Raw genomic sequence first — 27,243 nt, 5'->3', positions numbered from 1 at the left:
AATTTTGCCTATGACTCACACAGTTGAATGAATTCATTAATATGGAGAAATTTAATGCATTTACCATACCAGGCTTTAACATAAACTTGTCCGTGTTTGAAGATTTTTCCTGCAATGTAAAGCTGAATTTTTTGTCAAGTTAAATAGAATAAAATAATAAGAGCTGAAAAGGAGAGAATTTGACTTGAGGATTAAGGTATGCTTTTGTGTACAATAACACATTTAACTTGGCTGCACAGCTGCTACAAATACTGTTATATTAAAGTTTTCCAAGAAAGTACCCTTATTTGTTGCCTTTTATGTTGTTGCTGATCCCCAATAATTTCTTCTAAAATATTTTTGAGGTATTAATCCTCAGATCTATCTACAATGTAAATACTAAACCATTAACCAATAAAATCCCCAACAAGTTTGGTATTGAAGGACAGTTAAGTTAAAGCAACATATATTCCACAATCTCACTCTTCATGAAAGCGGCTTCCATGATCTGGACTAAAAACCAAAGTATGCATTCTTTTGGCTGTTATTTTCAGTACACATAGTGTAAACTGCTGGCATTGTCAAGTAAGTTGAAGCATCTCCAATAAACATGTAATTCAGCATTTAACAGCATACTTTTTGCCACTGACAATTCATTGTTAGAAAATACAACTATACATGATTTTGTCCATCTAATTTGGATTCTCCTATAATCAGAACAATTGGATGATGTAACAACACACCTTTAGTTTCATCAAGATCTTGAAGATGGTATGTGATCATATTGCTAGGGTTTGAATCGAGTTTAAGCATTTTATTTCTGAATCTACTCAACAGTTTGTTTTGAAATCTGGTATAAAAATTCTATATATGATCTTGCAGCTGTGTACAAAAATTGAGATTTTCAGCCTCCATATTTTTTCTTCAGTTCAGCGTCAGATTGGAAAATATCTCACAGCTGAGTGCAAAACTTGACATTTTTAGGTTAAGCATTGTTTATATAGTGCAGACTTAAAGTTCAAAATATACCTTATATCTACGCTTTCATGAAGGGTCCATCTTCCTGTTAGTGCTATATTCCCAGATTTACATTAAATTTGTAGTTAATTTAAAAGACGCTGTAGATTGATTGAAAATTTATTTTGTCAGTTGTGAATTATTCAGTGTTAACCATCTTCTCAAATTTTTATGTACAGACACAGATGTGTCTGTACATATTGCCATCACCTGCGTCTGTCGTCGCCGATGCCGATGCCGATGGCGATGCCAATGCCGATGCCGATGCCGTCGCCGTGCACTTTCCTTGTAAACACGATAAGTGGAGGGCAGTTTTACTTTTTGGCTTTATATTTACAGAGCTGGTGAATATTCATAAAACGCAGGTCAAGTTCGAAAATCAGCATGATCGGGCCATTATTGTAGAAGTTATGCTGTTTTTTCACTTTTCAGCATATTTTTCACATTTCCTCAGATTCAATTCTTAGGCATGTTAACAGTCTCATTATTAAACTAATAAGATACGTAAAAGTTTTTGTTTGACATTTCCTGCATCTTTACAACATTGTTAGTTGATTTTGTAAAAATGATGGCAAACTTGTTATCGTGTATTGTGTAATCAAGTTTCAAAAATGGAAATAAACTCATATCATTGCAGTTTGTCAGATTCAATCATTCACTATGTTCAGAATCTCAGAATGGAAGAAATTGGACATTTAACACTGCTTTATTGATATTTTTCCCATCTCATCAATTTTCTAAGTTGATCATATAAAAATGGCAGTAAACTGTTAATTTTGTTTTATGTTAAAAATTGTTAAAAATGGGGAAAAAAAACATTTCAGAACAGTGCTGTCTTATTTACATTTTGGCATTTTCAAGTTGTGACTTTGAAGTTCCATGGGCCTGAAGACCTTTGCTAGTCACATTTTCTGAATATCCATGATACTAATATTTTATTATTAAAAATTGATGGTCATTATGCTGTTAAACATTATGTAATATTGCATCAAAATTTGAAAAAAAACCTATTTTGGGCACTGCTCCCATGATGACCATTTAAGAAAAACCATGTCACTTACTGTTCTCAAACAGTACAGTAAATATATATATAGATGTGTCTGTACATAATGCCATCACCTGCATCTGTCGCCGCCGTCATCGCCGGCGCCGGCGCCGTGCACTTTCATTGTTAACACGATAAGTGGAAGGCAGTTTTACTTTTTGGCTTTATATTTACAGAGCTGATGAATATTCATAAAACGCAGGTCAAGTTCGAAAATCAGCATGATCGGGCCATTATTGTAGAAGTTATGCTTTTTTTTCACTTTTCAGCATATATGCAACACTGTAAACACATTCCAAGGAAAAGCGATAGGCCTGTTGTCATGAAACTCACAGGAGTAATCTATCTTACTAAAACGCAGGTCAAGTTCGAAAGTCAGCATGATCAGGTTACTATTTTAGTAGTTATGCTTTTTTTTTTCACTTTTCAGCATATATGCAACACTGTAAACACAATATACGAAAAACAGATAGGCCAATTGTCATTAAACTCACAGGAGTGGTCATTCCTGCTAAAATGCAGGTTGAGTTAAAAAATCAGCATAATCGGGCCATTATTTTAGAAGTTATGTTGTTTTTACACATTTCCTCAGATTCAATTCTTAGGCATGTTAACAGTTTCATTATTTAATTAATAAGATATTAAAAGTGTTTGTTTGACATTTCCTGCATCTTTATAACATTGTTAGTTGATTTTGTAAAAATGATGGTTAATTTGTTATCGTGTATTGTGTAATAAAGTTTCAAAAGTGGAAATAAACTCATATCATTGCAGTTTGTCAGATTCAATCATTCACTATGTTCAGAATCTCAGAATGGAAGAAATTGGACATTTAACACTGCTCTATTGATATTTTTCCCATCTCATCAATTTTATTAGTTGATCATATAAAAATGGCAGTAAGCTGTTAATTTTGTTTTATGTTAAAAATTGTTAAAAATGGAAAAAAAAAACATTTCAGAACAGTGCTGTCTTGTTTACGTTTTGGCATTTTCAAGTTGTGACTTTGAAGTTCCATGGGCCTGAAGACCTTTGCTAGTCACATTTTCTGAATATCCATGATACTAATATTTTATTATTAAAAATTGATGGTCATTATGCTGTTAGACATTATGTAATATTGCATCAAAATTTGAAAAAAACCTACTTTGGGCACTGCTCCCATGATGACCATTTAAGAAAAACCATGTCACTTACTGTTCTCAAACAGTACAGTAAATATGTACAGATGTGTCAAAAATGTGTCTGTACATATTGCCATCACCTGCGTCTGTCTTCGCCATCACCGCCGTCACCGCCGTCACCGGCACCTTGCACTTTCATTGTAAACACGATAAGTGGAAGGCAGTTTTACTTTTGGGCTTTATATTTACAGAGCTGATGAATATTCATAAAACGCAGGTCAAGTTTGAAAACCAGCATGATCGGGCCATTATTGTAGAAGTTATGCTTTTTTTTCACTTTTCAGCATATTTCACATATTGGCATTTTCAAGGTGTGACTTTGAAGTTCTACATGCTTGAAGACCCATGCTAGTCACATTTTCTGAAAATCCATGATACGTATATTTTATTATTAAAAATTGACGGTCATTATGCTGTTAACCAATATGTAATATTGCATCAGAATAGAAGAAAACAATTATGGGTGCTGCTGCCATGATGACCATTATGGGAAAACCATGTTACTTATGATTGCCAAATGTTCAAAAAAGAAATGCAGGACTAAAATGCAGCCTGGGTTGGAAAAGTAGTCTAATTGGCTTCTTTTTCTGGAAGTTATACATTTTCAAAGTGTGAACTTGAACTCCCATGGGCCTGAAGCCTTATGCTTGTTACACGTTTTACTTACATTGGTATTACCTGTTGAGCATAATTAAAATTTGATGTTGAATTTGCAGTTTAACATAATGTACTTTTGCATCAGAATTGACAGTAGCCTATTTTGTGCATAGTTATTTCCTGCTTTTTGTCTGTACATTTGACAGCTTTGCTGCCTTGTTTTTCATAAGCTTTAAGAGGTGAAAGTATCATTGTATAAATTTATAATGTGGCTGTTTATGTATTTAGGTATTAGTTAGGTAAGTATGAATTCGTCAGAATGTTGTTCATTCTTAAAAACAAAATACCCATTTTATGAGACATTGAGTATTAACTTGTCCTTTAAGTAAATGCAATTCTAAAGCAGCTTGTTGGGTATTATGTCTGTGATTTTTTATGTTTTGTGCCATTCATTGAATTGATTTTTTTGCTTTTCTAGAGTACAGAGAGTTCAAAAGAGTCCTCACTTGATATGGCTCAATTTGCCTGTGTGGGAACCCCAGGTAAACCAAATCATTACATTGTGATTGGTAGAAATTTTGACCAATGGAAACATTGTATTGAGCGATATGAGGAAGAAGACTCAAATGACCAGCAGTCTGCAACTCTCAGTGGGAAAGGTAGCTACTTTTAACTGAAAGAATTAATCATGAAAATTACATTTGTGATTATCATATCTGAAAACTGACATTTTACAATGAAAGATGTCATTAGTGCAAATATAAATGGATGCAAAAAAATCACAGAATTGATCACAATAACCTGTCAAGTCTGTAAATTTTGGTATGTTGCATTATTAGTCTTTATATGCACACAAAGCTTATTTAAATTCTCTAGTGAAGAAGAACTATCAGAAGTTCTGTTCCCTGGATAGTGAGGCAGCTCCAGAAAAAACCAGTGATCTGGGAAATAGCAGTGGACTCGCCACTGCTGCAGCACCATCTGGTGTAGAGGAAAAGGTTTTTGTACCCAGGCAGAGGTTTCTCATATTGAGTGTGAAAGATATATCAGTAAGCATGATTATGTAATGTAAATTACTTGTGACAAATTCAATAATAGAAGAAAAAGCTATACAGTAATAAAAGGACTAGAAAAGATGAGTCATCTCAGGTGGTTTAAACTGTTGCTGATAGTGAAAGGTTTATCCCTTAAGTCAAACATTTCTATTTATTGGTGTATGTATATCTTGAAGGCTTTTATCAGCTTACTATAACACATTATTCCAGATGGAGCTATACACATACAACTCGGCAGCAGATGTGGTCAGTACCCTTGACCGACAGTTTACACGACTAATTCAGTGGCACAATGCTAGGACACACCTGTTATCCAGTATTCTCAGCCAGAAGGCTGGCTTGTTCCAACATTACCCATTTACAGAATTAGCTGCAGTCAGGGGAAAGGTAAAGTCATATTTGATAACACATCACATGTTCAACTTTTTTCACAAATACTTATTTCAATTAATATTATCAAATTCAATTTGTATTGTGGCAATTAAAACTCTGCATTTTTTCTATTCTAAAGGTATTTTTGGGATGTTTAAAAGTACAAAAAGAACATACTGCATATAGTCAAGATATTTAGAAATAAAGGAGAAAGATATTTAGAATAAATCCTCCATATTGTCAAACATTTTACTCTTGACTAGGATGCCAATCCATACATCCAGTCAGCAGATGTGGACCTTCTACTCAAACATCAGAACCCTCCTTCCAAGCCAGACTTGCAGCGGCAGCGCTCTCAATCTGTCTCCATGCATCTTCGCCCTGAGGTTCATCCAGCCCTGCCAGCAGTGGATGAACTGTTCCGTGACACATTTCCCCCTCATCCTCTACACAGGTCTCCGTTTGGCAGTTTTAGGGATCCTGTGATGAGACATGGGTACCAGCTACGGGAGGTCAGGGAGATCACAAGAAGGGAATCAGAAAAGAAGGTCAGGCTGGAGACTATATATGCCCAGTGGCAACAGAGGCAGTCAAATGCTGCCATTGCTGTAAGTAAATAAGCAGATTCAAGAATAGCTTCATCTGGATGTGTGATTGATGTTTTTACAGTGAAAGTATCTTATCATCCAAAATTGTCCAAAAGTAATTTGATGTAATGTAGAAAATGAACTTGCCAAAAATGTATGACTTTGATGTTGTTCTAAAGCTATCCTCAGTGCAATTACTAGTCCATTTGTTGACCACTAGGTGGATCCTTGGTCAGCAAGATGGTGCTGTATTATGGACTGCTACCCCCCCCCCCCCCCCCCCTTTATCAAGTTTTATGTTTTTTTGGCACTTACCATATGGCACAGAACAATCAGATCATAAAATAGGAAGGAGGGATGTAAAACATGATTATTTTAAAGGGAATACCAAGGAGTCCACCAGTTGGGTTTCAATTTGATGTTGTATGCAGATGATTCCCAGATATATGTTATATGTGAAAATCCTTGTGATGAAAAAGCAACTATTGAGGCTTGTGTGAATGAACTTAGATCTTGGCTCAAGTCCAACTACTTAGTTTTTAATGATGAAAAAACTGAATTAGTCCATTTCAACTCTAAGTTTTTCCAAAGACAATACTGCACTTGATAGTATTAGAGTTGGGGATTCTTTTATAAAACCAACAACAGAAGTAAGGAACTTGGGTGTTATTTTTAATAACAAATGTGAAATGACATCACACATTAACAAAGTATGTAAAACAGTATATTTTAGTCTCCAACGGATATCCAAGATCTTTCACCTTATTAACACCAAGCAAACTGAATTACTCATCCATGCATTTGTAACCTCTAGACTGGATTATTGCAATAGCCTATTGTTTGGAATACCTAACTATCAAATGGAAAAGCTACAATCAATTCAGAACTCTGCTGCTCGTCTCCTCTGTAAAACTCAGAAGTCCGACCACATCACACCAATTCTGCGAAACCTCCACTGGCTACCCGTGTCTCAACGAATAGTTTTTAAAATATTACTTTTGACTTTTAAGATTTTAAAGGGCGACTGTCCATTTTACTTAAATTCTACCATAGAACATTTAACTCCTATCAGATCACTTCGATCTAGTGGACAACTTCAACTTAAGCGAAAAGACACCAAAAAGACTCTTAAAACATATGGACACAGAAGTTTCGAGATTTGTGCACCGATTTTATGGTCTAATTTTATCACAAGATCTAATGTGTCTCTGGATGACTCATATTACTGTTTTAAGAAGAATTTAAAAACTTTTTTATTTAAAGAATACTTTAATTTATAGCATCTTTTTAGTTTTTAAAATTTTTAAGTATTCTGTTTTTAGTCTATACTGGCTTTAATTTATCTGTGGAGTTTTTATTTTTTATGTAAACAGCGCTGAGACGCATGTGTAGCGCAGTTTTAAAGAAGTGTTTTATTATTATTATTATTATTAAAAAATTATAAAGAGCTAGGGCAAAAAAAAACATGAACCATGATGGGGGCTGGGGCACATGCTTATACAACAAAATAATTCAGCGTAGGTAGTAGTATTCACACTGAGGAATTGATTAGAGTAACACAAGTGTAAAATTTTTGGACAAGGGAATTTTTTTACATTAATTACCTTTTTAGAAAGTTAAAAGTGAATTTTTGCAATAAAAAAGCCTGGAAGATTTATTGGTTTCTAGAATATTTGATGGAACATAGAATAAAATTTCCCTTTAAAGGGTTAGTTTGGTTTGATTAAATAATGTTTGATTTCATGTTAATAAATATTTCTTTGGTATTATAGGAGGATATGTTGAGATTATTAAAACAAAACTCTCACCTTGTCCACAATGTGACAACACCACTGCTGTTTAGTCCATTGCGGAGGAAGACTGTCATAGAATCCACCTGTCCTCAAAAAGGAGAGTCGACCACGTCTACCCCTCATGAGGAGAACTCTGTAAGTTTAGGATCTTATGTTTAAATGCCAGTAAAATGCTAATAGACCGTCAGTGGATTTAAGTGTTAGTCAGCAAGACAGTGTATGTAAGGATAGTAACTTAATGTATGTAATAGATAGTCCATGTTAAGAATGTTCAAAACTTGCAATTCAAGTTATTTTTCTTTTGCAGTGACTGATAATGTAAAATTGCTTTTTAATTTTTTTTAAATATGTAAATGAACATCATTTCTAATGCAGTGCATTATTGAGAATATCAAGACATTGTTTCATGTCAAATGTTGTGTATATTCCTATTTTTATTAAATATTAAATGTTGTACATTTCTTTATCTGCTTCAGCGTTCTAGACAAAACTCTGGAACCAGTGTCAAAAGCAAGCGATCAGACAGCCAGCAAGGAAAGATACGCCATACCTCTACAGCATCCCAGTTGAGTCAGGCACCAAGTCATGAATCTCCACGTCTCAGGAATCCCAGTCAAGAAGAAGAGGAAATGTGGCATGTGGACTTGAGAACTCACTTCATTCAGCTATATATGCAGTACCTCCAGCAGCTGGGCTTTATGCCTGTCCAAGTCACTGCTTCTCCCAAACATAGGTTGGTGGATTCTACAAAGGATAAAACAGCACTTTACTTTTGTATTTGGCCAATAATATTAGTATAAAATCATTTTTATTAGAATTGGAATGTTTATATATACATTCCTTTTTATGAAGATGATAAAGCATTTTTGTGATGAAATCCTAAGATTATATCTCTGTAATTAAATATACATTATAAGTGTTTGGATGGCTATTTTCAGTGATTATGACTTTAGCAATCTAAAATGCATTTTTGGGCAGCGGGTATTAGTTGATTCATTGTCAGGTCTTTTTACTATACATGTTCATGACAATGAATCCTAAAAGTGAACCCAGGAGTTATATTTCAGGATGAAGGGGAAGGGAGAAGTGCGCCCTCCCAGCAGTCAAGTCAGCATGGTACATGTGGTGCAGAAGACACTTCCAGGTGGTATCATGCTGATGGAGCTGAGCTTTAAAGACATCTTTTTCTGCATCAAATTATTTGCCTTTGAGTGCAGTAAGCTCCCTCTTGGTCAGAATGTGAATTCCCAGGTATTATGATAGTACAACTGCTGTGAATTTATGAAAGTCCCATGAGATCGGTATGGGATGTGCATTTGGCAGGTGTTAACATGGGAACATCTCACCAGTGGCTATAACATATTTATTTTACTTTGGAAATGAAAAAATATTATTTTCATGAATATTATTTCTGTTTTTCTGGACTGAATTGTGGCATACTATTTTAAAAAAGAATTTGAAAGAGTATAAGATCTAGCTAATAACATGTGATTGGATAATTATTAATAGTAATATGAATTTTAATTTCCTAAAATTGGACAATTAAGACCTATTTAAACATAGGGGTTGTTTTTCTTTCAGCTTACTATGCACTTCTTAGATGAATGTGACAAAATGAAGGACCTGTCTCATGTCCATTCATTTGCCTATGACTTCCATCTTCGTTGTGTACAGCGGTACATAGAAGGAAGGCCTATGTTACATGATGGTTACCACTTGGCCAACTTTCTGGCTGACTTTATCAAATGTTATCCCAACCCTCCATCCTTCTCAAGGAACTGTGTATATGAAGGTACAAAATATAACTGACATATTGTTTTTACAAGCTGCTCTTTTACACTTCAGACAAAAAAGCAAATAATTAGAAACAAATGTTAAAATATAAAGACAAATACTACCATAACATTTGTTGACCTTTGTAAATGCAAGCAGCTGTGTAGAGAAATCGTTCTGGTGTCACTGCGTCACTGATAAATTATTCATTTTAAGAATATGTGAAGTGCAAAAACATACGTACAGTATAATTGATTTTAAATTTTTAATATTTTCAGTAATACGTTTAAGATAATATACATTTTAGGTGTCCATGAAACCAGAGACACCAACAGCCCCAACACCCACCTTTATGATTACATACTGAACCATGACAAGATGTACAAGATGAAGTCTGTCAAGATGAAGCCTTCCCCTGGCACTGATGACTTGGTATGTACCAAGGCCTGTGTGTAAGAAGCATTCCCTCAGAGCTGAATGTGTTCAGTTCAATTGTACATAAATTACTTTCTACTTGTATTTGTTTAAATTTTATAGAGTTAAAAAAAACTGCAGAATAGTTCCTTCATTCAAGCACAGTTTCATCCATCTAATTGTACTCTTGCAATGGCAGTTGTGTAGTATCGCACAACATTAAGCTATTTTAATATTTTAATCTTAAAAGATTTTGTTTTTATTCTTGTAAATATATATTCCAAATTTTGTAAATATATTTTCATAATAGATTTTCATTGCTATCCAACAGGAGGCCCAGTTTCCTCTCCGTAACCAGTATGCCCTTGTCTCTCACTTTACGAGACGAGCCGCACTGGATGTTCAGGATGACACAAAACAGAAGTCCAGTGATTTCAACATTGGACTTGTTATTACTCATGATGCACCTGTGAGATACAGTGAGAAAGACAAGCAGGACACCATTTCTCTGAAATACTATGTGATCTTAACCAGTAAGAGGGACTTGTATCCAATCCTTATGTTGGAGAAGTGGCTTGGGATGACCAGGTTAACATCCAGTACACAGAGACAGTCTATAGGTAAGTTCTTTTTAGATTATCACAAATACAAGTACTGTGCATTTATATTATCTTTTCTTTCCATTAAGTTTATTGGCCTCTGTGGTTGAATATAACAAGTTTCTTATTTCATACACCTGCATATGAAAATTCAAGTATGTTTAATATTATAAACACTAGGAATATAACACGTTTTGTGAAGTTTATTTTGACAAAGAAGGTAGCAGTAATTATGTGCTGAAAATATATTAACAGGGTCTGTCAGTGGTAGTGTCCCTGAGACAACTGTGTACTCTGTGACACCGACTGACATCCCCCCACTGCCGGTCAGCCAGCACATCAATGTGCGTCCAGAAACTGAGCTGTCCAGGTTTTCTAAGGAGGTGACCAGTGTCAATTACCTGGGTTTTACAGCCAATCACCAGACGCCAATGTATGCTCTGTTGGAGAAAGAACAGGAGGCTGCCAGGTAGAAAGGATTAGCTGAAAGTGTTACATGTGCTGATTAGCTGTTTTAAGGTTTTTTTATATGTATATTTTAGATCATTTTTGCTTCAGAAAGTTGATAACTCCCTAAAAGTTCTTAAAAGATATTTTACAAAAGACTGTTATCGTTTTATATCTGTTTAAAATTTCAAATTAAGAAATAATTTTTCCCAACCCAAGTTTGGAGATAAAGAAAATTCTATTTTCATTTCCAGAGAGCGTATATCCCAGATGGTGGACAATGCTAAAATTCAGTGCCGTCGAGACATCCTGTGGAACAGACTCCTGGTCAGTGATGTCAGGGAGGATGATAAGCGCAAGGGGAGGAGTGACACTGAGGAGAGCCGAGGAGACAGGGTGAGGACACTGTTCAAATTTCATTAATATGTTGAAGATATTTTTGATATCATATGTTCATTGATATTATATATTAAGTTAAAACTCCAAAAAATTAAATTGGGCAATTACAGATGCCACTGGTTATTTTACCATCAACATGCGCAATGATGACTTCTTTGATTTATTGTCAATGAGTTCTTACTAAATTGTGCAACAGCAAAACTAGCATGCACACATATAAATGGTTTCTGGTCATCTGTCAGTGTTCAGGAATATGAACGACATTGATTGACTTTTCTGTATTGAATACCTAATCTGTGCATTGTTTTGCTTGGTTTAAAACTGTTCTTTCCCATACTTCAGCTGTCAGATTTCATGTCAAATGATTAACCATAATATAAACCTTTTTAATTACTTTATATTGAACACTAATATTCCAGCAACTGATGATGAAGCTAAGTTTCGCGGAGTTCATGGAGCTCTTGGAGGTGGTCCACAAAGTACCCTTGGGGGACATTGACAGCAGGTTGATAGCCTTCAAGAACATGAGTATCCAGTGGTTTCAGGGTCTAGCACGGGTCCTCATGGCCAAACCTGATTATGTAGATAATCACAGATATTTTGTTAGTCAGGACCAACATGTGCAGCATGTGGTAGGTGAAATAGCAGGGCTCTTTGACATCACACATTTCAAATATTCATGAAATACATGAATATTTTTAACTTGTACAAGTTCTTTGTGCTATTCATAATAACAAAAAAGAAAAAAAAAGGAGTAAATGGTTACAGCAATAAATGTGATTTCTGTAATAAGCTCTTCCAAGGAGGTTATATTTCACTTATTTGTCTGTTTGTTTGTCACCAGCTTACTTAACTCAAAGGTCATGGGTGGATTTCAGGACAGGTCATAAATGGCTAACTAGTAATTAGATTTTGGTGATAATTAATTAATTAGTTGGTAGATTGATTAATTAATTGATTAACTAATTAATTAATTGTTAATTTTTAGAAAATTAATTGTCTTGACTGAGGTCTGTACAATTTTGAGTGCTTTGAAATGTCTGGTTAATTATTTGTTTATCATTGCAGGCCATACCCAATCCTAACTACTTGGATACATTTATTTTATTGAGTCTGGATAAAATGAACAACAAAGCAGTGAGTTTAAGCAATTTATTTATTGTTTGAATAAATATAAATAGTATGCACTATCAGTATTAACCATTGCCTTTGGTATATAAGCTGGGTCAGTTAAATGTTTTAAGATTTTCACTACAACTATTATGGTAAAAACATCATTCATGAATTTAGCAAATTGGCATGACAAAGATGATAATTGAAAAATCATTTTAATGTGTTTACACATGCTGCCAAATATATTATCAGAAGTATGTCTGTTTCTCTCTCCCTAGGACTTATGTGCTGTGTATAGAGACACCGTGGAGGAATCATCTGTCTCCAATCCTAGTCGCCCAGCACAAGCTATGCAGACACACATAGAGGGCTTCATCAATGCTTGCTGCTACCACATGTGGGCAGGCATCACCTAGAAACAGATATCTTTTCCCAAGAAAAGATTTCTTATCAGAGGACATGTTTTAGGGGTTTGCTTAGGGGGTAACTTTATGCATTGATATAAAGTGAACTTGTTGACTGATAAGCAAAATATGAAGACCTAATTTAAAACATTAAACCCTGTTAGCTGAAAGACTAATATTGTATAACACCACCAAGATTTGAGAATATGCATGTAGTTTCTTATTGTTGAGAAAAGATGATATATTTTATCCTGAAAAGAAATGGCAAAAAGATCTGAAATATGTTTTGATGCACTGTTTTGAATGTAAGCATCTAAAAAAGTTAACATTGAAAATAAAAGGTAAAGTTACTGTATTTTCGAGGAGTATTTTGCATCAATAATTTATCACCTCTGTTCCTTAGGAAGCTTTGAACAGTTTAATTGCAGCATAAAATTTGTAAATAAGCTGAATTTTACAAGTAATATGTGAATATTGGTTCATACTTTATTTTATCCATTTGCTTGAATTGATCACACCATTCGAATTGTTTGGCACATTGCCATGATATTTCATTTTAAGGAAGTGTGATGGTGGTCATACCTTAAATTATTGATAATAGTAGGCCAATACAGTTTACCAATTTGCAGTAAACTAATGTCATAGAAACTTGTATGCCAATAATTGTTCGGTTAACAGTTTTTGTGCACAAACTGTCTAAATTTTTTAAAGGAAATTAAAGTAGCAACAATTCAGAAATGCAATATGAAAGATTGCAAGTAATTCATTGACTGTAAGTGTTGCTGTTTTTATAAACAGGTAGTATTACTTCTTTCCCCCCACCCCCTTTTCAGAATTTAATAAATGTTTAAAAGTGAATTTATGTGTATGGGGGGTATAAGGTGGAAATTTATTGTTATAAGGTGCTTTTCACATGTGCGTGAGATTTGAATGCATTATGTACAATTTGAAAATATAAAGTATGATGCTGATGTTTGTATCATATGTTTAAATATTTTCTTTAATAGGCTATTAAAATCAACTCTGTTTTGGTCTGTGCCCAGTCTTTATTTATTTATGTGTGGTAGGATGCAGTTGTATCATGTATTGCCAACATGCTCCGAGATCGTTATTAAAAAAAAAAAAAAAAAACGAACAGCACTAATTACTTGTCTTGCACCACCTTAATACCTGTGCCACATTCAGCCCAGTTTTGCAAGTCAAAGGAAAGAATATAATTATAGACCTATCGTTGACAAAGATGGGCAATGTTTGATAACAGTATTAAAACTAACATTTACTAGTGCAATCACTGTGGGACAGAGCACCTCTACATTAATGATGATAGGCCTAATGATGGTTTTTGAGCCCTTAGAAAATTCAGGTTACGTAGATCATGGTTAACAACTATAAATAAACATGGTCGATAGACGAATTTAAGTTTTTAAAATCAACTGTGGTTAATGGGCATAACAACAAAATTCTGTGATCAGTCAGAGTTAAAAAAAACGTTATTCAAAGGAATATGTCAAATCCAAAGTGTAGGCAATTTAAGAGCATAAAAGCAACATCACCACGGGTTTCCCTGTGGTAAATTGTAATTTTTTCTACATATCACACCAATACCCAGTCCATTTGTCCATTTGAAAAAAAAAATTCTCCAATTGAGGATAGGCGGCGCTCCCGACTCCTTAGTCAACTTATCAAATTTATATGAACTATTTTTAACATAAGTAACAATGTCAGCAACATTAACATGAAAACATTGTATAGGGGGAGAATCAATGCAGGGGAGTAAAGATATGCTTGGGAGTAACGGTGCACGTACAGTTCGTTGTATTGCGGTAATTTTAGAGGGGTTGTATCGATGGGGGCGTCTCGATTGTCCGAAGGTTCACTGGTCCGAAGGTTAATTGGTCCGAAAAACGGTAACATTTTTATCGGTTTTTTTAATCAAGGGTTCATTGGTCCGAAGGTTCTGTAGTGAACATTCGGACCAATGAACCTTCGGACTATTGAACCTTAAGACTATTGCTACGGCCCCCTTCTGTGCTATTTATAAGGACTTGTAATAAAAGATTTTCTTGTTTCACTTTGAGTGTCATTCTTTATCTCACTGAAAAGAGAGGGATGAAAAAATTAGACTGTAGTTTGGATCTTAGTGCTGGTATATTCAAGATTTAAAAACGAAGTATAGGAAATCTGAAAAGCATCTCGGTCTGTTTTTATAATCTTGAGTAGACCAAGGAGTTATAACAGATGTTATAACTCCTTGAGTAGACCAACTCGAAATTTGATAACGCGCGCACTCAGTTCCAAGATAAGCCAAAATGTCTAGAATTATATTTGTGTATCAAAATGTGCATCAATCAATACCATAGATATTATGCTAGAGGTATTTAACGCAATCACGTTTTGCTCATTTAATCACATAAATAAGAAATATGCCAAAATTATATTTTGTATTTGCTTGTACAATGACGATCTTCTGAATTTGAAGGCATCTTCTGGGCGCACCCTTTAGTTTAAATATGGCGGCCTCAGCAACAGCACAAGATGCCGAGCAATTACTTGCAGATGAATCACTGGCAGAGGAGGTAAGAAATTATGGGTATAGTAAAATTATACGTGTGGAATGTTTATGATGTTGTGGGCTTAATTTCTACACCGATAATTAAGTACAGATGGCAAACTACCATTATATACAATCGTTAAGCGTTTATCAACTTTCACACCGCTTTCACAACATAAAGACTTGGTGGGGGTCGGTGTTTTTTTAAGTCGGGGCCTACCTCTTAATAAAACAGCCTTTCACCAAAATCTTGTGAAATGCAAAACATTAGTAAGTAATACAGAACCTAAGTTCGAATTAGTTTTTTTTTTTTTTTTACATGTATGACGTAGCTAGGAAAAGCAAAGTGAACTGCAAATATATATTTCCTTTCTTTCAAATCGAATAAATGTTGTTGATTCCAGGAATGATACCATTTATTCACGTCTTCTTATGAAATATATGTTAAGGTTTCATATTTACAGAGGTTGTTAGAAGAATTAGAAAATGAAGAGATCCCAGCTCACATTCGTGAGGCAAGACTAGAAGCTCTGAAACGTCAAGCTCACCAGTTTCAAGAAATGAAGACCAAAGGATATGGAATCTATAGGTGCAAAGATGATTATTGTTGTAGAAATGGTTTTAAAACAATACCAGCTATGCTGTGTTCATTATTTTATTTAATACCTCATGTACCCATCTTTCTTAATATCACTTATGGCATTTATCCACAATTTGGGTGTTAGAATCAGAAGTTTTCTTCTCAGAACAGGGAACAGACATATACGTAATGAATACATATTATTTTTTCTGACAAATTTCTTGTTATTATGTTTTGATATCGAAACTTTGAAAGATTAAAGCACAGGAATTCAGTGGTTTATAGCAGCAGTAAGGAGTAAAACATGGACAAAAATATCATGTAGAAAGATTTACATGTAATTTATTTTATGAAACAATTTGATTTCAGTGAACTGACAGAAGAAAAAGAATTTTTAGATCTCACAACATCAGAAGAAAAATGTATAGTACATTTCTTTCATCCCGACTTTAGACGCTGTGCAATATTAGATGGTCATTTACAGGTGAAATTTCACTAATTTTAGCAAAAAATTCTTTATAAGTTTATTCATGTCCAGATGTATTCAAGAACTGACTACAGTCTTTATTTTAAGAGTCATTTTAAATCTTGCAGTTTCAAAAACATTCTCCAATCTCAGTACCATTTTGCCATATGCACTACTCGTACTCATAGTATATCCAACAATATTTGAGAATGGTGAAGGAAATTTATATTCATACAATTAATTTATTTTTCATTTCAGAAACTTTCAGAAAAATATTTTGAAACAAAGTTTGCAAAAATTAATGTAGAAAAGGCCAAATTCTTTGTAGAAAAGCTGAAAATCCGCATTCTTCCAGCTCTTTTTTGTTTTCGTGAAGGAAAAGTAATAGACAAGTAAGTAGCATTTTATAAATGGACAGCATTGCTCAACTAGCAGTAATATTATCTAGACTTGCCTGCTCACTCACTTTTTTCCTTCATGGTAGGTTCTCACAAAACCCCTCTTGCCATTTGTCCAAGAAACACACAGTGAAAAAGAGAGTATTTTGATATTCAATGTTCTTTCCTCAGAACATCTGATGCATTCATGAACTTGAAGTATGCCAGCAGTACTGTAGTTAAAGCAGGCCTTAGAAACTTAAGCCTCAGATGTGTGAGCACAAATGCCCAAATTAATGACTCAGGCCACAATTAAGAACTCTAACGTAAAATTAGTAGCTACGAGCACACCGACTGGACCCTAAAACCGTTAATCTGCTTATCTACTTGTCCGGTATGTTCATATAAGCCTGAAGTTGCCAAGAGCATATTGATGTCGTATTAAAAAAAGGAAGCCATAGACCCAGATGGAAGCTGGTCAAATTTTTTTGTGTGGTCCAACTCTGTGTTCATGGCTACTAATTTTACATTTGGGTGCTTAATTCGTGGCTTGAGTTGTGAATTTGTGCTCCCAAATCTTACCAATTACTGTTTATGAAGTCTGAATAGGCCACTTTTGTGAGATGTGGTACAAGCACGAAGTATTGGTTATTGCAACAAAGCAACACTTGCTCTATCAGTATTTTCAGTACAGTTCTTCAGAAGCACCTGTTACAATAAAATCAGTTGATATTGTCTAGGAGAAATTATAATTCAGGTTAAGAAAGCCCTTTGTACTTAGGATATATATATATATATATATATATATATATATATATATATACAGTGTTAGAAATTAAGGCTGGACCGTCTGCCCGGGGCAGACAACTTTCAGAATGGGCAGAGAAGTTTTCCCACCCAGCAGGCATTCTAGCCAGCTAATTTTCAAGGTGGCTGAACTTATTTTCCTAAGAAGCAAACACTGTATATATATATATATATATATATATATATATATATATATATATATATATATATATATATATATATATATATATATATATATATATGAGTGTCTGCATGCATAACTGCACTTTCAGGTTAATTGGTTTTGAAGACTTGGGTGATTCAGATCATTTTCAAACCGAAGCCTTAGAAAGAAGACTGGGGAAATCAGGTGAGCACTGGTTTGTATGGTTTCAGCTTGTATAACTTAAAGATGTGCTGAATAGCACTTCCTAGCTGCTATGAAAAGGTCTAAATGGAAAAACACTAGACAATTGTTTTATTTATTTTGCTGATGGTATTAATCTGTCTAGACATACCTGACAAACATATTGTAAATTTAAGTAATGTTCTTTCTGTAAATTATTAAGATGGGTAGGTAAATACAATTCATGATCCTTAATTATAGTCTTTTAGGTAAACATAAGGTCTTTAAACCACTGAAAAAGGAAAAAAATGAAGATGCTGTCTCAATCTTAGCCTTTTACATCAGGTTCTTAGCTAGATGGTTGAAAAGTAATAAGAGACACCACCCATTATTGGGAGAAGCCATGTCTGTATATTCAACCATGTCTGTATATATTCAACCAGCCATAGTTTATATGGCCATGGATGTGTAAACCAATTTTAGAAACACAGCCAGTGCCATTTGCAATCTATACAACACTCCACTTTATGTTTTTCAACAACACACTTCCTGCACTATTATGATAGTTTGATTGTATCAATATTATGATTAAATTTATAATCTGTATTTCCAGGAGTGATAGAATTTGCTGGAGAGGAGGAGGAGAAAAAGACTGTATTTGGTTATCAGAGACATGGTGGAGGTAGCGATGACAGTGATGAAGACTGATATCCATGCTGTGTAAGAATCCTGGGATTTGTAAGATTTGAACAAGCAGACAAAAACGTTTTTTTACCCTTTTATGCTCATGAATAGTTTTGCCTACAACCTACACATGCCTCTGAATTTAAATCTACCTTGTTTTACTCTGACTGAATATAATTAGAAATCTTCTCAATAGAAAGGGTTGACTTAACTTTATGAATATGTCCATTGGAAGTCCCACTGAGACTGAAGTATTCATAAGTGTTCAGATCTGATACAACTGCTTGTTTTATGGGAGTGCATTTTGAGTAAAAGTACAAAACAAGTACAAAATAACATTACAATTTCTTCCAGCTATTTCCTTGTGTAAAGCCCTGATATTAATCCTGTCTCAGTCTCTGGTAAATTTGTGGTCAGTGCTTGTCTACTGACCTGACAGGTGTTTCATGTAGTATTAATCACTAGGAAGAAATTGTCATTCTTCAGAATTAATTTGAAACATGTCTCATTATATTTGGGAATGCCTTGATTTCTTGAGGTTAGACACTGATTACTATTGGTAGGTTTAATATTTATAAAGCAGAACATTTTCCTGTAGAGCAGGTGTTCCTAAGTGCTGTGAACATACATACTGCCAATAACTCTAGTTTTAATTGAAGCTGTATTGGCATGTATTTTCAGTTAGTGCTTGGAGATATGGTTCTGTCAGGGAAGTCTCTTTTGTCATGCTAGGTTTTTTACTTGATGTAGCTGAAAATAGCCTTACTAATTATGGAATGACGTCAGAAGAGGATCTGACGTGATTTGTTACTGAAGCATGTAAAGTACTGAGGTCTGTTCCCCATGGTTTGGCAACCAATGGAGTTTTCACGCACTTAATTTAGCAAATACTCTATTACTATGTAGGTAGTGGAAAATTGCTGTGATTTTAACAAAATGATTTTTTTCCTATGAATGGACCATAATGAATATGATTGGATATCTGTACTATCACGTTCACTTATCACTTTCTGGATGTAATTTTATGAAAGGGTTGGAGCATTTTTTACATTGAAAAAATATGAAAGGTTTGCATGTGTTAACTTTATCACTCCATTAGTTCTGTAGTCAATATAATTGAAAGACATTTTTAAGAGAGAAAAAAAGAGTATTTATTGATTGTGTAAGGACGAGTGGTTTGTAACTAAGATATATTTCCAGTAACTTGGATATAGTATCAATAAAAAAAACAAAACAAAGGAAACTGTAATCAGTTGTCTGTGGCATGTTATCACTCCTTCAGTTTACAAAGACTGATACACTGTACTTTCCTTGTGTGAAAATCAATGCTATCTAAGACTTTGTCTTTGTCTTTAAAGACTGTGGTTGGGATTTGAAGTACATTTTACACGAAATTTAAGTACTAGTACATACATTTTCAAAACTCAAAAACACTGGATTTTCACTGGTCTGTAACTTATAAGCAGTTTTTTAATAACTTGCTACTAAAACCCCTTTATCTCTAAAATTATCGAAACAAAAAATTGAGATTATACCATACAATGCAAGGCTATGGGAGCAAAAGAGGGAGAAGAGGTGTGAAAAGAAAATGACAAAATCATTTTGTGTTTGTGTAATCATGTAAGACAAAATAGTTCAGTTAAGAGGAACCCTGCTTTTAACTTCTTAAAATGTGGCAAAAATGTTCATTTCAGTCTTTACTATCATCTGTAAAAACAAACAAACAAAAAAAAAAAACAATAGTGACAATTATTTTGAATGTTTTATTTATCTCGCCCCTTCTGACCTGTCATAAAAGCAAAAATTGTATGAGAACAGGGCTTCACACTAACTTTCACACTATGGGCCAGTAAATATTACAAGGGTAACTTGGTGCTTTAAATATTACTTGCCCTTCGGGCCAGTAACCCCTGTTATTCACTGGCCCAAGATCGGTCTTCAGTGGCCCCAAGCCATCTTTAATGCCAAGTTCTAGAGACAAGTAATTGAAAAAAAAAAAAAAAAAAAAAAGCACGTAATCCAGGATATAATGAGAAGGGAGCAGCACTAATTTTGTTTTTAGAAGAAAAGTAGGACATGACATTATACTACAGTGTCAATAAATTGGCTACAAATATGAACTTTTTAATTAAGAAGTATGTTTTACACTGCATACAAAATCAATAAATAATGTAACACAGTTTTAGGTGAATAACGATTGACATGAATTGGGTCTCTTACTTCAATTAAGACAGGAGGACTGAGGAAAGGCAGTAATTTTATTCATGAAGCACCAAAAGATTTGAAATAATCATATTTAAATATTATTTTTACTGTAAACGTAAGATTTTATTTTTCTCAAAGAATTTCTGTTAAGGTGATGGAAGTCTGTTGACTTTGAGAAAGGGAATATCTGGCAACACTGAAAAACATAAAAGAAACCAAAGATAATCTAATTAATGTGGGAGGTGATACATGATTCTATTTGGCAAATGGATGTTGTATTCCCTTGCATTCTGCTCAACTAGAGTTTCTTTTACATAGAAATAATAAAAATAGACCCCCTTTGTATCCTTAATATAAAATCTTCAGAGACAAAAATAAAACAAACATGCCACTTTTGACATATCTGATTTTTCTTCATGCTAGAATTCTAGATCTTGAATCTTATAAACATAAAAAAGAAAACAGAATTTTCATAATATGTTTAATGCTGTTACACTCATTTTGCCATTGTACATTAATTGCACATTAAGGTTTACTATATGCAAGCTTCAGTACCTATGAAATTATTCCCAGTTAAAACTGTGTGACAGATATACCTAGAGGAATACACTAGTCTGCAAATAGTGCATCATTTGAGATTATGAAATGGTACGGTAATATTATAGCAAAGACCTATTGTTTTAACTAACTGATATTTATTTACTGGCAAATTTTTCTTTGCTAAGGGTAACAAGGTATTTATCAAAAAGTCATTGTTAGTCAAATTATTTGTCTCCATTTGATTACATGAAAAGTGTCGTTATTTACTGTGTTTTTTTTTTTTTTTTTCAAAACATATGACTGACATACAGCATCAGTATAAGAGGACACACTTTTAGCACTTTTAGTTTTTGATGTTTGGAAAACACTGGAAATAAGATAGTGCTAGGAGTACCTGCCACACCCTGGAAATATTGCACTATATATTACATCTGATAAATTATATACTAGACCAATATGTTTACAAACACTACATTTCATATTAAAATGTACAATTATATATCTCATTTAAATTAAAACTGATAACATAATACAACAGGCATGTCTCCCCCCCCCACCCCCATACCCCAGGTAAACAACTCATTTTAATTAGTAGTAAGGCCACCTTTGTACTACATGATTTTACCAAATACTACTCTTCATGTGATTTCTTTACAACACTGCCCACTTATTTTGTTACTAAAGCATCTTTGTAACTTTTACATCAAAAATGAAAATTGGTCCTTAAAATACAGTTTATTGATTCCAATAAAAGAACAGCTGACGCACATGGTTAGGGGAAGATATGAGATAATAAACAAGTAAGCCATGTTGACAAGAAAACAAATGACAACAAACATCCACCCTGATGGGAAACAATAAACTGAACATCTTTGGAACGCCACTTCTGAATGTAGTGGATTTTTGCACAAAACTTTCCATCTGTTCAAATGCAGCAGTTTTTCACTGCTTATGTAAACGTGCATCCTTTCAGAGCCGGTTTCCTCTCTGTCAGTTGTAAGTTATGCACCATGCTGATACATGAATGTCCTACAGTGAAAATAGCAGACATTACTTCTGAACTTTTTGTGACAATTAATTCACAACACTTCAGACAAGCCAGTGAACTGCAGCAATAAGAAGTTAAATTACCATTGACTGTTTTTACCTTTTTGTTGAACAGGTCAGATATAAATGTAACTAACTGGTAACTTTTCCTGCCATCAAAGAGAAATACAACTGGAGAAATGGTAACAACTGAGAGCATGATTCTGTTTACTCTTTGTTGGCATTATGCCAATTCTCTGCTTCTGCTGGAGGGTTTTGCCTTATTAAGAGACTAAGTGGGCTAATGTCTATATATATATGGGGTGCCTTGCAATCCCCTTGGCTCTTACACATACGAAATGGCAAGCTACTTATATATGTGCCCTCCAAACCCCACAGTTTTAACAAAAACACATTGGCAAGTGGCTTGTATTTGTAATCAATACTAATTACTCCAGAATGCAAGAAGTAAATGCCAAGAGGAGAATGTAGGATAACAAAGGCAAACATTTCAATTCTTCAGTATCAGTTTTCCTTTTTCCAGGTGCCCCCTTCTCCATTGGGGCTAGGGGTGGCGGCAGAGGACGATTCGCCAGTCTGATTTACACATCCCCACATTCGTTGTAAGTGAATCAATTTACTGTCCAGTGCCAGGTAGTAGTAGATGCTTACTCCAATGAAACCCATGCGACACAACAACAACAAGGCAGAATACCTGGACACACCTCCATTCACTAATAATGTTCCAAGGCTAACTGTAATGAAAAATTGATAAAAGAATGTCTTACAACATCTGAATTTATATGATTAAAATAGAAAAGAATTTTTTAAACATCTATATTGTAAAATAAGTATTTTAAAGAAACAACTAAGAAAAATAACCGAAAGAAAGAAAAGATACAAGATACAAATGACTAGACTATGGAGCAGACAATAGAACTAATTTAATGAAAAATCATAGCTAGCAATAAATTCATTCCCCCAATGTCTGCATCAGTGATCTGAAATTAAACTTTGTACATTTATTAAGGATCACATCTTCAATTTATTAACATGATAACCATGTAAATATGACAATTAATGTTTACTCTCTAGTCACAGCATCCACTAGTAGTCTGTTACAATTTTAGAGCTCCCTGATATCAGAGGGTAAAAACTACTGCTAGACTGCAGCAGTCACTCCTGACAGCCTGTCTCTAATGGAGGCTTAAACTATGTTTACTGCTTTAAATAACATTAATCATGATGTCGGTTTAGGCTCTCTTCATTTCCTGTGAAGCAGCACCTATTATTGCAATTTATCCTAGGCTTGTTGGCAATCTTTATGTGGGAATCCTGGGGGAAATTATGATCATCTCTTAGTGCTTAGACAGATTTCATCTTCGAGATAAACTGCAGCCTCTGAATTAAGCAACACCAGGGTCATGTGTGTGTGTGTGTGTGTGTGTGTGTGTGTGTGTGTGTACATTTAGTACATTAAAATAAGCCCACTAAAACCACCTTTGTGGACAGAAACAAAACTGATTTCCATTTTATTTTCTACGGGTCTTAGTCACATGTTTAAAGGTACTAGCTAGCATCCTAGCTATCAGGGATTTCCCGTCAAATTGAATTTTTTTCAGCAATTTTCTCCTACTCAAGAATCATTGCTGAGCAGACCCTGCAATTAGATCTGATATTTTATACCATTTATAATTAAATGATTTTGTTTTAAATAACTGGTCAGTCACTTAATTAACCGTTAAGTCTCCCTGTACATTTCAGAAAGAAATAACAACATCAAGTGCTTTTGAGGAGTTTTATCATATTCTGAAAGGGGAAAGATAAGTAGGTTTGCATGACAGTGAGACAGAGAAAATAGGACTTTGAGGCATTTTCAAATATGGATTGTTGAGCATACCTTTATAATTACCCTATAGGCTGTACTTTGTGCCAAGACCTTTTTCCTAGAGTTCATGGAAGTGATCCATTTGAACTGTTTGTCTGCCATATTTTACTTACAACTAAAAGGCTTTAGAGATTCTTCCTTCCTGCTTCCTATCTGGATGCTGTCAACATTTCCCAGATTTTAGTATCCCTAGATATTATACTTCACTGTAGTCTATAGGAGCAGGTAATAGAAAACTCCCTTCACACTTAGTGTTAAAACATGCAAATATTTAGATTTTAGTTGTAACAGATTGAAGATATGTTTTCTGGGCATTCAGATATCAAAATGTATGTATTTAATAATGCACAGTCCACAAGCCCAATATTCATGATAGCATGCTGAGGGATAGTGAGGCATGCTATCATGTATATCTGGCTAGGGGATAGCAGAGCATCATATTTGTCATACACACAAAAGGAAATCACACGTTTCCCACCCAAATTCCCTAATTTTGAATAGAATACACTGATGTCACTGTGCATAGTATGGTGACTGTAGATATAATTCATCATGATCATTGGTTTATTTGCAAAATTTTGTAAGTGCATTAATTGCATGAAAAACTACTGCAGCAGCTGTCAGCAGACCATTCAAGGTCAAACTACAGATGTATTCAAAATGGTGAAGAAATATAATGGATTGAAGATTTCTTGCCCACAGCATGGAATGATACTAATTAGCTCACACAATGAAACCAGAAATCTAGCACAGAGCATGGAAAGAGACTCCCAGGTCATAGCTTGGATTGACTTTTAGGCCAGAGCATGGAATGAAGTTCATTAGCTAAGAGCCTTTGAGAAAACAGGGAGATTTTAATTAAAATTAAGAGAATAGATGGAAATTACTCACCCACAGCATGGATAGAGAAGTACACTGTGCTTGACACCACAGACCATTTGATTACATTTTTATCCACAGATACCCAAGTACTCCAAAACAGAAGGGCAAAGCCTGGAGGAAAAAAAAAAACAACACAGAATTAAGAAATTGAAATATTAGCAATGATGTAGAGAAAGATCAAGAGAGGGTTAAAGGAGACCCAACCCCTTTCCTATTGATTAAGTGTGGGAAGTGAAATCATGTATGTCTTCCACCCCTCTGTGCAACACGCTGGATCCTCTTTAATTTGTTCTGAACACATAGATGGGTATAAAACCTGGAGTAAGTTTATGAAAGCTTAGACCTTGTTCCAATACCTAGATCGATCTAGCAGGATTGACCCATCTCCGACAGGTTTCTCGAAGTAAGGATTATCAAGGATTTATCAATATCTTCGGACTAAAGACATATTTTCAACAAGATAACTCATATTGAAATAATATCACATAATTCATATTGAAATTATATTACATACTACATCTAATCAAGTAGCTCAGAAACAATAAAAGTTACTCAGTGTCATTTTAATATATAATTATCACATACATTTGTACTACATAATCAAAGTCATCTGTGTTTCTCACTTACTAAGAAGAGCTGCCCCATATAGCCTCAGTGGTACAGTTAAGTGATTGCTGTTCTCTTGATCAAATGTGATCCCAAAGAAATGAGCTGGGAAACATAATGCCTAAAACAGATGTTACATTTTGAAAAATGTCCAATTATTTAGAATAACATATTATCAATGTTCCATATTATATGATGTCTTGCATAAATTTGTATTGTAAAAGTCAAAAATGACCCTACAGATTGTCACACACACATGCACACACACAGACACATGCACACACACTAAAGAACAAAGTCTGCAAAGTCTCTGGGTTCACATTTGACAATTCATGTTCATTCATTTATTTATTTATTAAACTTTATTTATTGAGGGTAAATATGGTATATATATATTTTATCTTCTCTATGGCTCTCATAGGGCTAGTTAAAATCAGCAGTAATGACTTTTCAATCAAACTGTGTATTGTAATTTGTAAGTAAAACTTTTTCATTAATTCATAAAATAATTTCATTATAATACTGTTATTATTACATTTATATGATCTTCGCAGAAAGAAAAAATAAGGTACCTTGTCAAGTAGGCAACCAAGAATGACCAAATTACTATCATGAATTATTAAAGATAAGAATTTAGATATGACCTTTGGTATCTTCTCCATATGTTACCCATAGTCAGCTGAGCAACCATCTACGCAACAACTGTGATTACATCAGTCAGACAGAATCACAATGTATTACAGAAAAAAATGTCAGGAAATTGATAACAATACAACACAAAGATTTGTTGTAATAGCTTGCATAAGTGAAAAATATCATAATCTTTCCCTAATTCCCAAAAGTGGTTTAGTGACTTAGTGACATAATATATTTGCTAAATGGAACATTTCAAGTCTACATGATAATTTACCTCAGGACAGCATTAGAACTTTTGTCTGTTTGCAGAGTAATGACCAAATGATTAATGTTTGTCATTATTCATTAACTCATTCATTCATTCCCTTTTTTTTTTTTTTTTTTGCATATGTCTGATTTCTTGTTTGGAAATAGGAATATATTTTGGGTTTGCAATCTCAGAGTCTAGCTAATTTAATTCCTCTGATTAGCACATTCTTTCAACATTATTGAAAAACCAGATTTAAGGTAGACATACCATACCTTGCAAATCACTTTTTACAGAAATGTTAAAGGTAATGTTGATTGAATCATTTCTAAGTCACCTGTGCACAGTGCATTCAATTAGTTATACCTCATTCAGCAACCTGGTCTCCCTGCATGGCTTTCATGTACACATTCATACCACTCACTGGCAGATCATTCCCACTCAGTAAGTCAAGTTCAAATGACTTCCTTAGACTGTTAGCAGACCTACTAGTATCTGCAACATCTGAATTCACCAAATAACAAAATACACAAAATTCCAGACTTCTTAATCCTGTATATAGCAAATCTAGTTAAAGGACAGCAATTTTTTCCTCATTCACTTAGAAAATGTGGAAATGAACATTGTCATGTTATGAGATAATGC

At 34.2% G+C, this 27,243-nt stretch overlaps 3 protein-coding genes across 9 annotated transcripts in view; 2 read left to right on the top strand and 1 right to left on the bottom strand.

Moving 5' to 3' along the window:
- The window catches only part of LOC106171449 (KICSTOR complex protein SZT2), a 60,048-nt gene extending 46,232 nt beyond the window's left edge, over positions 1 to 13,816 (top strand). For all 6 annotated transcript variants that reach the window (XM_087000298.1, XM_087000299.1, XM_087000302.1 and 3 more), the window contains 15 exons: positions 4,301 to 4,481; positions 4,699 to 4,871; positions 5,088 to 5,264; positions 5,513 to 5,857; positions 7,609 to 7,764; positions 8,106 to 8,362; positions 8,697 to 8,880; positions 9,211 to 9,421; positions 9,710 to 9,834; positions 10,148 to 10,436; positions 10,671 to 10,884; positions 11,117 to 11,258; positions 11,681 to 11,893; positions 12,330 to 12,398; positions 12,653 to 13,816. In XM_087000298.1, the coding sequence (XP_086856424.1) occupies positions 4,301 to 4,481; positions 4,699 to 4,871; positions 5,088 to 5,264; positions 5,513 to 5,857; positions 7,609 to 7,764; positions 8,106 to 8,362; positions 8,697 to 8,880; positions 9,211 to 9,421; positions 9,710 to 9,834; positions 10,148 to 10,436; positions 10,671 to 10,884; positions 11,117 to 11,258; positions 11,681 to 11,893; positions 12,330 to 12,398; positions 12,653 to 12,790 (2,874 nt within the window). In that variant the 3' untranslated portion in view covers positions 12,791 to 13,816. The remainder of the gene's footprint in view (positions 1 to 4,300; positions 4,482 to 4,698; positions 4,872 to 5,087; positions 5,265 to 5,512; positions 5,858 to 7,608; positions 7,765 to 8,105; positions 8,363 to 8,696; positions 8,881 to 9,210; positions 9,422 to 9,709; positions 9,835 to 10,147; positions 10,437 to 10,670; positions 10,885 to 11,116; positions 11,259 to 11,680; positions 11,894 to 12,329; positions 12,399 to 12,652) is intronic.
- Positions 13,817 to 15,203: 1,387 nt separating this feature from the next.
- Positions 15,204 to 19,817, top strand: LOC106171440 (uncharacterized). Its single transcript, XM_013551789.3, has 6 exons — positions 15,204 to 15,354; positions 15,794 to 15,918; positions 16,279 to 16,393; positions 16,634 to 16,767; positions 17,832 to 17,908; positions 18,498 to 19,817. Exons 1-6 carry the CDS (start codon positions 15,289 to 15,291, stop codon positions 18,590 to 18,592), a joined length of 612 nt encoding a protein of 203 aa, XP_013407243.1. The 5' UTR covers positions 15,204 to 15,288; the 3' UTR covers positions 18,593 to 19,817.
- Positions 19,818 to 21,237: 1,420 nt separating this feature from the next.
- The window catches only part of LOC106171458 (uncharacterized), a 45,951-nt gene continuing 39,945 nt past the window's right edge, over positions 21,238 to 27,243 (bottom strand). Inside the window, exons 4-6 of one of the 2 annotated variants that reach the window (XM_013551813.2) lie at positions 25,737 to 25,836; positions 25,119 to 25,220; positions 21,238 to 23,094 (exon numbers count right to left, since the gene is read on the bottom strand). In XM_013551813.2, the coding sequence (XP_013407267.2) occupies positions 22,865 to 23,094; positions 25,119 to 25,220; positions 25,737 to 25,836 (432 nt within the window). In that variant the 3' untranslated portion in view covers positions 21,238 to 22,864. The remainder of the gene's footprint in view (positions 23,095 to 25,118; positions 25,221 to 25,736; positions 25,837 to 27,243) is intronic. The other variant, XM_087000313.1, reaches the window with a different exon arrangement.

The sequence above is a fragment of the Lingula anatina genome, chromosome 1 (genome assembly GCF_051362555.1).
Source record: "Lingula anatina isolate TDL-2025a chromosome 1, LinAna3.0, whole genome shotgun sequence".
Classification (NCBI taxonomy): Eukaryota; Metazoa; Brachiopoda; class Lingulata; order Lingulida; family Lingulidae; genus Lingula; species Lingula anatina.
The sequence above is the reverse complement of the archived record's forward strand: the minus strand, read 5'-3'. Positions and strand labels throughout refer to the sequence as shown.